We start from the raw sequence: 14,425 nt of genomic DNA on the forward strand, positions 1-14,425 counted from the left end.
CACACACACACACACACACACACACACACACACACACACAACTACTTGTATAAACTGGTTGTTTTAAACATTGCATTACATAGCATGAAGTGGCCAAGTAACTCCCATATCTGACGTAAACACATAAGCAAAGACATCTGAGAATGTCTTACCGAGCATCAAGGACTTATTGGGCTGCAGTGTGTGGCACATCTGCTTGGTTCCAGTTAGCTTGGGGTCATCTTCTGTCTTTGCCTCCCCCTCTCCTCCTCTCTCCTTCCCCATCTCCCTATCCAAGCCCTGGCTGATCATTGGAGCTCCACATGTGGTGTGTCTGATAGCTTGTTGGCAATCAGTCTGTCTGTCTGATGGTCTGTAAATTGTTGCGGTTGTTGACTGTGATGAGATTAGACTCTTGTAAATCCTAGAGGGTGGCTGGGTGTTGGATAGCTTGTCTGCATGTCCTGCAGGGAAAGGGTCAGGGATCCTTGTGTGTCTGTGGAGTTATTGACAAAACACACATTAACACAAAATACTCAACTGGGGGAAACAAACCGTCACATGACCTGTTTGGATTAAATAGTATGGTAATTCTGCAGGTTTGTAGGTTTGTTGTGCTGTTAAATTGGACTGCATCATATTGAAAGGTGTTTCAAACTGTGTGGATTAAAAGAGAACAGACTGGGCTTGAACAACTTCTTGACCTCTATATCTACCGTTAGTGTGTGCATTACTACTTTCACAAAGCAAATCTGAAAGCAGTAAAATGGCTGCAACAAAATGTCCGTAGAATGCTGTAGGAGCTGTTAAATGAAGAGGAATAGAAATATATCAACACACCTCAAGCTAGCTTTAACGACCACCTCACAGCTACATATTTCCTCCTGGTCCCCTCCTTCATCCTCCTCTTCTTCTCCTCCTTCCTCCTCCATTCGTACTTGTGTCCAGAAAGGGTGGCCCAACAACTCTGGCCAGTCCATCCTAATGAACAAAAAACAACAAAACTATTAAATGAAGACAGGGTCGGGCCATACGGAGAAAATCAAATATCACATATTTTTTACCAAATACCTCAATATCAATATTGCGATTATATTGAAGGGTTGACAACTGGTGCTTCCACAAAATATTTACACAATGACATTTTTGATAAATAATCATCAGTAACATGTATATTATGATAATGTGTTTAAAGGCTAACAGCTAGAACAGTCTGGGAAGTTCAGAAAAAATATCCCTATACTGTTATGTAGCCCTTACAAACTGAAAAAGACAATCGGGTTTGGATATATTATTGATATAGTGCACAGACCTACATTAAAGCACAAAAATGTGACACATAGCTCAACGTGCAATAAAAAAGCCGTAGTCTGAAGTAATTCAATGTTGCAATTAAGTCAATTTTACTGTCTTACAAACTTTCAAGCTGTCCAGAGTCAAGAACTAGACTTTCCTTATTAATAAAAACATATTTTTAATAGATAAAGTCAAAGAGACCAAATAACTTTTGAATATTTGTTTGATTCTGTTCATGAACAGAATTTACCAACTGGTCATGGATACATAAATAATACACAACAATAACACCATTAGCATTGTGATGTAAGGATTATATATTTTATGATCATAATAGTAAAGGTAGAACAGTAGAATAGAGTGTGTGCTGGACCTGTGTGCGTGTGTGTGTGTGTGCGTGTGAACCATACCGCTTATCAGGGTATTTGTTGAGCAAGCATTTCAGAAGATTCAGGAAGTCCTCACTGGGAGGACTGGCTGAAAGCACTGTAACAAACAACACAGAAGAAAAGTTCATTCATTTAAACTAAAAACTCTATAATAAAGATATTTCTGTCAAACATTACATCTGTGTGTCTGTGTGCATGTGAGAGAGAGTGCATCACCTGTCTGTCTGGGAGCCGGTGGTTCCTGATGTAAAATCAGCTCTGTAATTTCAGTGTAGCTCTCAGAATAGAACGGAGGTTTACCTGGCAAGCAAAAAAAGGTTTTTACGGATTAGGTCGTAAATTACAGTATGCTTATTCTAGGTTTTTTTCAATCCAGTACATCATTAGTAGCATCATCATAAACATCATGAATGACAGCTACCCAACAACAGAGGAAAACACATTAAATGAATTTACGCTCTGTACTTTATCATATCAGTCTATGCTGGTATCACTGTACGGGAGTTTGTGTGTGTGTGTGTGTGTGTGTGTGTGTGTGTGTGTGTGTGTGCGTACCAGTAAACATGTAGTAGAGTGTACAACCCAGAGCCCACAGATCAGAGCTCATATTGGTTTCTGATCCCTGCAAAACCTCTGGAGCTCTGTAAGTTGGAGGACCTGGAAATATAGACATGTAGAGTAATTAGGAAAGACGAAAAATAGTACAAGAAGACAGTCATCTGCTTTCATACAGTACACTTCTCCACAATGTATAACATGTTCTCAGCTTGTAGCTTCTAATATGATCACAATGTCATAACAACAGCTACTCTTGGCTAATCTACCGGCAAGGTCCTCCATCAATCAACAATACAATGTATTAGGAACCAACAGGATCTAAAAAAATCTGACCATTTAATCTTTTCCTCGTGTTGTCAAAGTTCTCCTTGCTATCTTCTTCCCCTTCCTCCTCAGACGTAGAGCGCAAGTTAAAGAAATCCTGCAGTGTCTCTCCGTCTGCCTTGGACAGGCAGAAGTTACCAAACTTCAGAGTGCCACTACCATCCAGTAGGATCTATGGGCAACAAAGGGAGGGTCACCGTATTGATCTAATAATCACAATGGTGCTGTTTGTTAGTCCTGCATACACATGAATGCAGACGCAAACCTTAGCAGGGGTCAAGTCAGAGAAAATGATTCCTGATTCATGGATGTATTTCAGTCCTTTGACCAAGTCCCATCCAAAGCTCCTCACCACATCTTCTGACAGACATCCATCAAGACCGATTATAGACTCCAGGGAACCACCTGATAGATGAACACGAGTGTAAAAAGAGAGCAAGCACGAGAGAGACCAAGAAACTTAGATAGAGCAACACTTGTTTTAAAAAAATCAGCAGTAAGTTATTACATCTAATGGTGCATGACTGTTTGTCAGGAGTGCCAGAAATAACCACTGACCTGTACAGAGCTCCACTACCAACCAGAGGTGGCTACTTGTCTCATACCACTCGTGGAAACATACTATGTTCGGATGATCCAGATCATGGCTGAGACGTACCTAGAAGGGGACAAAAAACAAGGCTTCATTAAATGTGTAGGTATTCTTTAATGCCATGCTCAAAAGCAGAATTCTCCATTCAGAATCCCTATGAGCTCAGTCAGGACTGCTGTCAATTTTGAAACTCATTAACTGCAAATAAGGCCCAAAACTCTAATGTCTAAGGATAATGCTTTAATGTGTATAGTTCTTATTCTTTTTTTAAGTCAATATAACTCACAATAATGTGTTAAAACATCTCAAAGTTGGTGAGGTCATGCTCCTTAGGGCTTTATAATACAACTATACTAAAACTTATGAACGAACAAAACAAATGTGAAAATGTAACAGGTGTCTCGATACGTTCATACAGTTAAGAGAACTATCCTACATGGTTAGTGATCTCGGGTCTCTTGGCTTTGTCGGCGCAGACGATGGCTACATAGTTGAGATTGCCTTTCTTTCTTCCTTTATAGACAACAGAGCTAGCGCCGGCCCCAAGTTCTTCATACAGGATGAAGTTCTCCATCCGCTGTGGGGAAGATATAACAAGTATTAAGTCTTAATAATTAACTTTAGACATTTGAAGAAGTTGAGAGAGTGGAGTTTGTCATCAATGAGGAAAGGAAGCAAGGAAGTATCAGGCACACAAAGCCAAACAAACAGTATGACCTCTTTATCATCAATGCTGTGTGCATTGGCTGTAACGTTATCCACTCCGGCAGAACAAACGTGATATTAGAAAACTATTCGAATAATTATAGCCTGTAAAACTATTTAAATTTCGTGACCCATGAAGCTATTCGAGTTGCCGCATATATAGTTTGACATTGTCTAACATCAGTTTTTATAAAGAAATAACACATGACTACATTTGGGGTCATGATGTCAAAATGTGTAATTAAATATCGTAATTTGCTGAACATCTAGGTTAGGGTATATTGGTCCTCTCAAGTTTGCCATAAGAGGAATTTAGTATAGGCTAACATTTTAGCACAACTTAACTAACTTAATTAGCTAACTTAAAATGTATATCCGTGAATGATGATTAGCTTTACGGCTAATTAGCTTCAGAACACCTGACACCTGTTTGACTCTGCGCGGCTTGATTTGTGTCATAAAATAGCTTTAGCGAGCTACAAAATGTAGCTTCTACACTTGTAATAAATGGGCATGTTTGAAATAGATGGTTAACTTTTAGGTGGTGAATAATAGCATATTTAGCGTTACCTTAAAGTGTCAGGTTAACGTTAGAGGCTAACGGTTGGCTTGTATTGTGTGTAACGTTATCATCTATTCAAGAGGACAGGCAGGTCTGTTCGCTTATTAATGACAAGACAGCAGTTAACTGCAACACCGAGTAAGGTAACATTATTACATGAAAACGTCACTTAACTATACACAGAGACACAAAATACTGACTTAATAATGTGTTTGGTATCCCTCACGTTTACTATCAAACTACCTTACCTCTTCAACGACCCGCTGTTTGTTAGCGGAAGCGAGATGTGCACGGACGGGTACAATTCAAACAGGAGGAGGGATGTCTGGACCTCTGCAAATAAAATTAAAGCACAAACTACCCACCAAAGTCCTTGCATGCGTACCTATACGTAAATTGCAGCTGTACTTACGAAATATTTCCACATACATATGATTTAAAATACGGGTTAGTTGTATTGTATAAGTTGTTCGTTTTGACCTGACCGCCTCCACATGGTCTATTCCTGCGTTGCTATGATACAAGAGAGCACACAACAGGCAGCGCATGGTCAAGCGCATGGAATACAGCGACAATTGGCATCACAAGTATTTGTATTTAGCAAAAAAATTGCAAGTTAATTTACTGTACAGAGTCCTGATTGAGCTGTTAGGGGGCAATAGTCTGCGGTTAGGTCCCTACTGACGCCCTCTGTGGGCTAAAGTTGCCTCAAAGTTCCCATTGAGTCCAGAGCAACCCGTCCACCTTTGCTGGAATTATCCAGCGTGTGAGCACGATATATTATAACCCTAACATAATAACTAGATTATTACTCTCATGCAATGCTGACAAAATTAACTAATAATTTTAAATGTGTGCACATGTGCAAAGTCCCATTGGAGATTTGTTTGAGAAACATGCACGTGACCCTGCAGAGGGGGTCAACCATCCCCATGAATGCTCCACTTACTGCAAACACTGTCCCACATATTGTAAAATACTATAGTAATGCATGTATGCAGATAGCTTTTGTCAGGCTGTGGGCGCTGACCTTAATATATGGTTCTCAGTGTCCATAGATTAACAGCACCAGGGCAGTTTGTCTTGCAGTTTTTCACCATCGATTGATTTTTAGAAACAGAGAGTGAGATTTTGAAGAATAATTTATCTAAATCGACAACAAAATAAAGAAAAAATATGTTTTCTGTTGTTTGTTTACTGGTCCATGCTCTGTCTTCGGGTCATAGTTGGACAGTCTCTGTAGACCTTGCCCTACTGCCTCACATCACACATTTCCTATTATCTTTTACCAACCTGGTGTTTCCCCGTCACATGTGAATTATTATGGAGTCTAACATTTTGTACTCTCTGCATATGAGCTCACAGCACAGAAGCTGTTTCCTCTTTATTTGGAACAAGATTGAGAATATTAAGAGCAAAAGGCTCTAGGGTGAAAGATGATGAATTCTTCAAATTCACCGAACCCCACTGTAACGGACAAGGACTCCAATGCATGCGTCTGTCAGCACCATGAGGCCTGCTGTGAATGAAACTCGTGCCACTCTCCACTAGCACACAGATGTGTCTTAACAAACTCCCAGTGTTACATTCAAAGATGAGCCCAAAGTTTTTTAGTGTCTTTCTTTTTTCAGCTTTAAAATGATGGTGTCGATCACTCCTGAACTTTGTCTACATTACTGTTGTCTGTTGACAGCTACAGAACATTTGATGAAAACACTATTTCGGATACAACAGAAGTAACAAACCAGGAGAAAAAAAATAATCTAAAATATCTTTGGAGAAGTGGGACATAAGAACATGTCAGGTTTTTTTCTACAAAATAATATTATGCGTTCTGACAATATTAAAATACAGTTCCTTTTGATTTCCCATCAATGTCAATTGCGAAGATAAACCACGAGGTAGCACATAAACATACAAACCAAACTTAGATCCTTCTTGTTTTGACTTTTTATGTAAAACACTTTTCTCGCTTGTTTGTGCAACAGGATTTCGGTAGGCCGGTCTTGTATAAAACAAATTAAGTAAGCCGCTTTTGGTCATTCAAACTTTGTCACAATGGTCAAACAGCAGTCCCATTTGATTAAACAACACTGAAAACTGAAAATATTGCCAGTATTATTATTAGAGTTTAGCGGTAAGACACATAGAAAACAACATAGGTTTAAATACTCCATGACAGAGTCTCATAAGAAGAGGTCCTGATTAAAAATGTTGTTGGTTGAAGTATCCTTTTCAAATAAATCATCAAGTTAAAATGTAGAAATCTGTGTTTTCCTGGTTGATAGAAAGCTTGTTCATGTTTAAATAATGCTGGAGACCAAATAGCAACCATCAAATCCTCAGGTCTGTTTTAAGAACTTTCCTAACAATCACTCACTTGACAAGTTTCATCAGTAGGGCCCCTACTGACTGCATATAGATGAGTGAACAGCAGAGTCTTCTCAGTGCACGTAACTTAAAGTTTACAAGATGAACCAAAGATACCAAGAGTGCCATTTCCTATAGGCGCCTTTTATTCTACAAAATAAAAGCCAGAAGAAAAATGCAATTAAAAAAACTCACCACATTTGGTATTACAACATTGTATGAATAGCCTACATAAAATATATAATTAACACAAATTAGTAGGCTGTTTTAATGACTGGTGACAGCTTAGTCATTTTTACGTAGTGATCATCTGCTACAATCAGAAATCTATCAAGAATTGTATTGAGCAGAATTTTTTTTAAAGTAAGTAAGCCTCTTACTGTCGACCACTGAGGCATCTGTAATTTATTCTCTTCTGTTTAATTATATTTGTTTGATGGGCAGTCAAACAAAAGCGACACAATATTGACACAGATAATGTCAGAATTTACTGCAAACTGCAAATATTTCAGACCTTGCTTTGGACCGGTGTTAGTGTTTATGTTTTTAGTCTGAAAATTTACAATGTAAATAATCACATTGCCATGATGACAAACTACCTTGTTTCTTTTATGTGCGATAGGAGTTTCTAATGCTTTTAGATACGCTCCTTAAATGTGGCACTGTGCAAATGACTTAATGAAACACTGTATCAACAATTAAAAAAGCTTTTCCTTCCACCATCACATTATAATATATACTACATATAAGGTCCCAACACTTTGTACACACTGTACACACAAGCAGACAGTTTACAAACTAGCTCTTACAGTATTTATTAAATTAAGTGTCAACCTCTTTTCACGTGTTGTGAGTAAAACAGACCACTCAAAATAAAAAAGTATAATGTAACATTATTGCAATTTATTCTGAAATGACTCACACCGGATGTAGAGCCATACTTCTTCTACTTTGCCTCAGCTCTGCATCAGCTTTGTTTCCACCAAGCCATTCACTCACCCCTGCGAAGGAAGCCAAAACAAAAAGCTGCAAAAGTGAAGTGAACAGGCGCAGAGAGCTGACTCTGAAATACAGCTTTCGTATTCGTCCGTTCACTTGGCTTGACTTTCGCTTGATAGAGGCGTGATTATCTGATACCGGTCTGTGTGAAGGTCTGCTTCCTGTGGGGGGTGCCCTGCATGTTGGGGGGGGGGGGGGGGGGGTAACGTTACTTAAGACTGTGGTCAGTTTGGTTAGGCGTGGCAGAGATAAACTGGGGGTTATAGTCGGGTGAAGAAGCATCTCAAACGACGACTGACTGTGGTTAGAAATAAGGTTATTCTCAGGGTCACACATGTCGACGGGGAAACAGACTTTCACACAGCCCCGGGTCGCGTGGGAACGCTCTGGAGAACCACATTGTTAGATCGCGAGCAGAGTCGCGCGGAGTGAGCCGATGAGTTAGTCTTCCGTTTGTCGCCAAGCAGAGATAACGGGATTATTCTGCCTCTTCAGGGGAGTCTGCGCGATCGACTAAAGCGGTAAGTTTCTGAACTCTGATGTGTGTCAGATTTAAAGTTTGATGGTCATATGATCACAGCAGCAGGTGCAGAGTGCCACACGGTTTGTTGACGGTGTAACAGTTACTCATGATAGGAGCGAAATGCTATATAATTTAACACATGGCATGTTTTCCTTGTTGAATTACTTTTACTGAAGACTTCTTCATTTCATGAGAAGTTCCCTCTGCTTTGTGCCCATACTTGGTCCGACTCAGAGGTGAACATGTTCAGCCTGTAGTGTGGTTTGTGGGCACGTTTTAATAGGATTGATTGATTTTTAGAGGCCTAATCCTATCACAGGGAATCTGCCTCCACTCATTAGAAGTGACTCAAGCAGTCTGACTGATTATCACACTTCTCACAGGCTGTGAACAAACTTTTCCCTTTTTAACGTCAACATGTTTTTTTTATTTATAATCGGACCAATCAGTGGGATCATTACGTCATATCATTCAAGTGCACCGTGAAAAGCTGACATGTGCCACATTATAGACCCAAAGAAAGCAGTTTGCTCTGTGAGGCATTCATGTTGTTCTCTGTTGTTTTTGTTTGTTTGTTGTTTTCTCTTCATGTACTGTGGGCCTACATCTGTTAGAGGCATTTGTTTGTTTTATTTCAATGCTATTGTTTTTGTTCAAGTTAAACCCATTAGGCTATCCAATGTTGGAAATCTGAATGAGCAGCATCTATTTCAATATTAGTTTAATGAAGAAATTCAATTACAAACCAATCCCAAAGAAGGACATTTAGACAATGAGCCTCAGGCCAGTTAAAGAAGACTGATATGTGGATTGCGGTGAAGAGGCTTCAACACACTAACGTACATCCTTTACGTTAAAGGGTATGGGGGGCAGTGATTGTTATTTTACTTTAGCTACTCTCCTGAGGAGGAGGGTTTCTCAGCCAGTTCTGAGGAGCTAAATAAGGGTCCAGTTGGCTTTGCCAACTAGCAGCACATGATCTGTGGAGGGCCTGTGTACTGTCTCACTGCTCACACACACAGCAGGTCTCACTGCTCTCTCTCATCTCTCTCTCACACACACACACACACACACACACACACACACACACACACACACACAAAAAAGTCAACAGCATTCATTCATTTTGGAATGAAAATTCTACAAAAAAGACAAATTGATGAAGTGGCGGCAGTGAGGGGTTGACAGACTGATGACCTAGAGTAGCGTATTGGTAGAACTGGTTATTAAAAGCACAGGGAAAAAGTCAAAGGTTGCTTTAATGTGTGAACGAGGCCCTTAATATATTAACTTCAATGCTTCTTTACTGCACACTATCACTGGAGAGTAGATTTATGGATTTATGGCTCGCTAAGTTTCAGGTTGAGTTTGAGATATAATAAAATCAGCTGGAAAGACAATAAAATTAAGTTTAACTCTTCTTATAGAAGTAAAATGACATTCTAAACAAAATCTGAAGTATGTATGTGTATACTAGCTTTAGGTTTTCAAATCGATCTGGTGAAGATTTATGGATCGTCTAAACTAAATACATGCTTACTTCCAGATTTCCTAACTAAATATGTATGTACTGTATGTGTAGCACAACAAATCCTGTAATCCGTATTTGTTTAAGCACAAATGAAGTTGTTGTAGTGCTCATAACTGTAGGGAATTTCATAGCATACAATGTGGAACACAAACGAATGAATAATAAAGCACTTATGATGCAGCCTTTAGAAACCCTGTAACTATTTGATATTGTTTTAAAATACAATGAGGGACGTAGTTCAGTATGACGGCCTTTGGTGTGATTTTAGAACAATGTAGTGTGACATGCTACTGTTAAATCCAACAGGAATTGAATGCAATCAGACTACTTGGAAGCTAAATAAAGGCTGTACATTTGCAAACAGAGTTATTTTGAGTGTCGGCGTTGCAGTTCACTGAACTGAGCCAAAGTGATGCAGCTGTGAGGTTATAGTGAATCAGACTCCTACCGAGGACACACTTCTATCTCTTTAATGTAGAGGTTCTCTATTGATTTTCAGCCCCTTACAAGACATGCATGTCCCTTGGAATATTTTGGCTAAGCCTATTTCCTTTACACTTCTACAGTCGTAGTTGCGTTGTATTATTACACAAGAGAAATGCTTACCAGATAATTTGAAGTGCTGCAGTTGCTCAGAACTTTTTCTATGAGATTTCAGATACTTCATGTGATTATAAGACGTTTCGTTTTGTCTTCATGGAATCGACAAGGATAAAACAAACTTTGACCCAGGCCTTGCACAGTTCCAGTGTTTGATAAACCAGGACCAACCTGGCAACGCTGAAGGCTGAGAGATTTAGCAAGACTCCTCGGCTGTGCCAACTTTGTTACAGGATGATGCCTCAGTCATAGTTAGACTGTCTGTGTTCTCTGCTCTTTTTGTTTTTTGGACTTTTCTCTCTGTTTTCTTGTAGAATAATGTAAATGGCAGAGCTTTGTCTGCTCCAGGGCTTGCATTACTTCCTCCATCCCCCTTCTTTCTCTCTCCTCTGTCATCTTTCTTTCTCATGTGATTTCCTCCTCTTCTCTCAGAGTGATATTAAAGCAGGGACAGTCTTTCAAACAGCCACACATGCACACCCATCTTTTCCACTTTATTTTTCACAATCCCTTTTTTTTTTTTTTCCACTAACACAACACTCTTCAACGAAGCGGACTCCCGACGTTGCATGAAGGAAGCTGTAGGACTTCAGAAAGGATGTCTCCGCTTCCTTTGACTGATCATGTGACTTGTTGGACTTTATGATACACTAGCTTCCTTCTTCTTATCTCTCCTTAACTTCTCTCTTTGTCTTCCTCTTTGTCCCTCCTTATTGTGAAGACATGTTGAAGTGACTGTGTGTGTCTCAGTGAATAATGGGATACGATCTCTTTTGTCTGACAAAATGCTTTGCTAGGAAAACAAAGAACTGGTTTCCATGTGTATTTAGAAGGAGGAATTAGGGAATAGGAATCCTAGGGAGGAAGAGATTTCACCTTTCTGCCTGTTCCTTTTGTCTAAACCCTACTTTGCTCACCATCAACCAATCACATGACTGAGACCAGTATTCAAACATGCTTTAGTGATGCGATTAGCTCCACAGGACAGAGCGGGTCAGTTGTATGACTTTAAACTACATTCAATAAAGATGAACTGAGCAGGCAGACTTGAAGCTTTGAAGTACATTTACTGTGTATCCGGTAGTTACAAAAGTAATGTTTGTGATGAAAACACTTTTTATTGTTCTTTGGGCACCAGTTTTTCAGTGCCGGTTTTAAGTACTAAGTCTAAGTCTGCACTGCTCACCTGCAGTATATGTTAATAATCATGAGCTGATTTTATTCTTCATTTGGTAGTTAATTGAACATGCTAGTGCTGCTTTATAGCATGCTCTTTTTTTAAATTCACTTTAGCATCATTGTAACTAATAATAGTAGTAGTATTGGAATATTGTTTACCTTGATATTTTGGTTATCGCACACTAAGAATCTCTTACCGTCATAACCCTACAAACCACTAAGTCTCAGCCACAGCTGGGTTTTTCTATCAGCTCTCTATTATTAATTTTCTTATTTTTGCTCCTGAGTAAAAATGCAGATTGTTATTGATTGCATCTCTGGTTAAACAGAGGAGTATTAGATTATTGATCAGATCCATTGATCATAAAGTGGCTGACAGGAAGGACCGACCTTCATTTACAGCCTCACTCCAACATTTAGTTGGAAGGTGGAATTTCTATTCAGTTTTAAGATTAAAAAATCTTCGTACTTAACAGGTACTGTTTAGTTTAAGTTATGTTGTAAAACAAACACTGCCGCTGAATGGTTCTCATGCAAATAGTATGATACTATAAATAACAGAAGATATTGTCATATACTTAATATATTGAACCTACAGTAGGGCGAGCTGACAGAAGTTGCTGGTAAGACTGAGGGACTTTCACATAATCTGATTAGAGAGAAAAAATTGTGGGATAAACTGAAACTCAACCCATTCATGCTAGAGGGAATATTAAAGAGACATTTGAGTTCAGGCTGAACTGACCTGATGGGACATTTAATCAAACAGGACCTGGACCTCCTACTTTTTGTAAACACAGCTTCTATGTAATTATGTCCTCTCTGTACACAGGATAATGTTGACATTGCAGTTTTCAATAGCAACCAATGTTTACTCTTCCCTCCTGATGTCTGTCAGCTTCTCGTAGCCGTTGGTTTTATAGCAGGAGATCTTTATATGTTGGTCTGCTCACCATGGTGATGTCTTCTAATGACTAATCGGTGATATGGAGCCCGTCACCCATCTGTCACTCAGGGTCTGACCGGTTTCTCAGGGCAGTTTTCTATTATATGTCTTGAAACTGATTGGAGTCTCCACCTGACCTGAGTGTTCCAGTGCAAAGAAGTTGTTTCGGGTGTATACAATGTTGGAGCTCCAGCTTATAGCCAGTCAGTCACAGCATGTGGCTCTCCTGCTCACAGGCAGATTGCCACCGGACACCATTATCCACAAGTATGTTCTTCTGTGTACCATTAGCAGGAACACATACGTATTGAACAACACTAGTCAAAGTGCTCTAATTGATCAGCTGTTGAAAGTAAGGAAATCCCCTCTAGCGAGGACAAACCTCAGCTCTCAGAGTGCTGCATAAGTGTGCCTTATGAATTGATGCATTGACTGTCACAGCCCTCATGATTTAATACTTTTGGGCAAACTGGCTACAAACTTTTAGCTATCTAACAAATAAGATGCATAAGCCAGAGTGATTAATAGGTGGCTAGTTGTTTTGTTAGATATAACATATACAGTATGCAACATCTACAGGCTACAGTGTAAACCTGTCTAGTTTATTGCAGTTGAGTCTTGATCAGCAAATGGTTCTTTGAATTATATTTTGTCAGTCAGTGAGGATCAATCGACTGAAGAGTAATGATTTCGATCATAAGATCTTGTCAACTCTCAAACCGCAGATGAACACAGAGGACACACAAAAAGCACCTAAAACAGACCAATATCCATTTTGACATGTTTTCAAACTGCAGTGTATTTTGAATGCGTTTCCAGTGTCACAGGGCCGTGAAACATGACTGATGCATGCATTTAAAAGCAAAAGATGTGCTTAAATCAAGCATCAATGATGCTCTGAGACGGATATGACAGCAACTCACAAAAGTACCGAGGTGTGTATGTTTCTGTGTTCTCCTCTTTGCCGACATGTAAATCCTCTTTGTATGTGGAGCTACCATCCTCAGTGATGCACTCCTGTTTTTGTGCTCTACGGTCTGTCCTTGTAGAGCTTAGGCTATAGCAGTGTTACCACATTCATTTATTTTTCCAGGGTTAAAAAGGTCTTAAGGAGTTCAAGTTGCAACACTAAATTGCTGAGCTGGGTGGTGCAGCACTGGTTTTCCTTTAAGAGCTGAGAACGAATGTCTGCGGTCTGTGTTGTAATGTCCATTCAGTTGCAGTTGAAGGCACGGTCGGGAGTAACTGGTTAACAGAATGCATTGAGAGATCATCTGAGGGAGGGATACATCATTGTTCTCCTCACTCCTCTAGACACTGCACTGAGAATAATACTCGTCGTCTGTACACTGATGGACAAACGGTATTTGTGCGTGTCATTAAGGAGAATTGGAACCGCACCTAGTAATTACCGTCCTTACCTTTTTTGATGAATTATTTTGTCGAACAAATAAAAGTAAATTTAAAAAACTGTGCCAAAATCTAAGATAACATTATTTCTTTGGGTGGTAGCTACTGTACATCATTTAAAATGTTCCATTAGAATCAGGGGCTTGAACCTCTTCCTACTTATTACATCACCTGCTAAATGTAGTCTGTGTTTGGATGTCCTTATGCTCCATCCCAGTTCAGAAATAAGTTACGAAGGCAGGAACAGAGCATGTGCCTGTTTGGACTAAGGACCAAAGACAACTTGAAGGGCTTCACAAATATCACTGCATGTAAAACGTTGAAAACATGAACATTCGCTGAACCAACACTGCAAAAAAAAATGTAACTTTTTAAAATTGGAATTCAAAGAAAATAGAAAGAATGTGGGAAAACCACACCGTATTCCCAAGAGAGGAATTGCGTTTTCTGTTGTTCTTGTGC

The 14,425-nt window shown here is 39.4% G+C and overlaps 1 protein-coding gene across 1 annotated transcript in view; it reads right to left on the minus strand.

Moving 5' to 3' along the window:
- Positions 1 to 4,657, minus strand: part of ulk4 (unc-51 like kinase 4) — a 66,039-nt gene extending 61,382 nt beyond the window's left edge. The window contains 10 exon segments of the mRNA XM_031873804.1: positions 153 to 475; positions 820 to 960; positions 1,686 to 1,761; positions 1,881 to 1,964; positions 2,220 to 2,321; positions 2,556 to 2,718; positions 2,812 to 2,951; positions 3,105 to 3,204; positions 3,575 to 3,715; positions 4,649 to 4,657. Of these exon segments, the coding sequence (XP_031729664.1) occupies positions 153 to 475; positions 820 to 960; positions 1,686 to 1,761; positions 1,881 to 1,964; positions 2,220 to 2,321; positions 2,556 to 2,718; positions 2,812 to 2,951; positions 3,105 to 3,204; positions 3,575 to 3,712 (1,267 nt within the window). The 5' untranslated portion in view covers positions 3,713 to 3,715; positions 4,649 to 4,657.
- Between the last annotated feature and the right edge of the window lie 9,768 nt (positions 4,658 to 14,425).

Source organism: Anarrhichthys ocellatus, unplaced genomic scaffold (genome assembly GCF_004355925.1).
Source record: "Anarrhichthys ocellatus isolate YVR2014 unplaced genomic scaffold, GSC_Weel_1.0 scaffold74, whole genome shotgun sequence".
Taxonomy (NCBI): Eukaryota; Metazoa; Chordata; class Actinopteri; order Perciformes; family Anarhichadidae; genus Anarrhichthys; species Anarrhichthys ocellatus.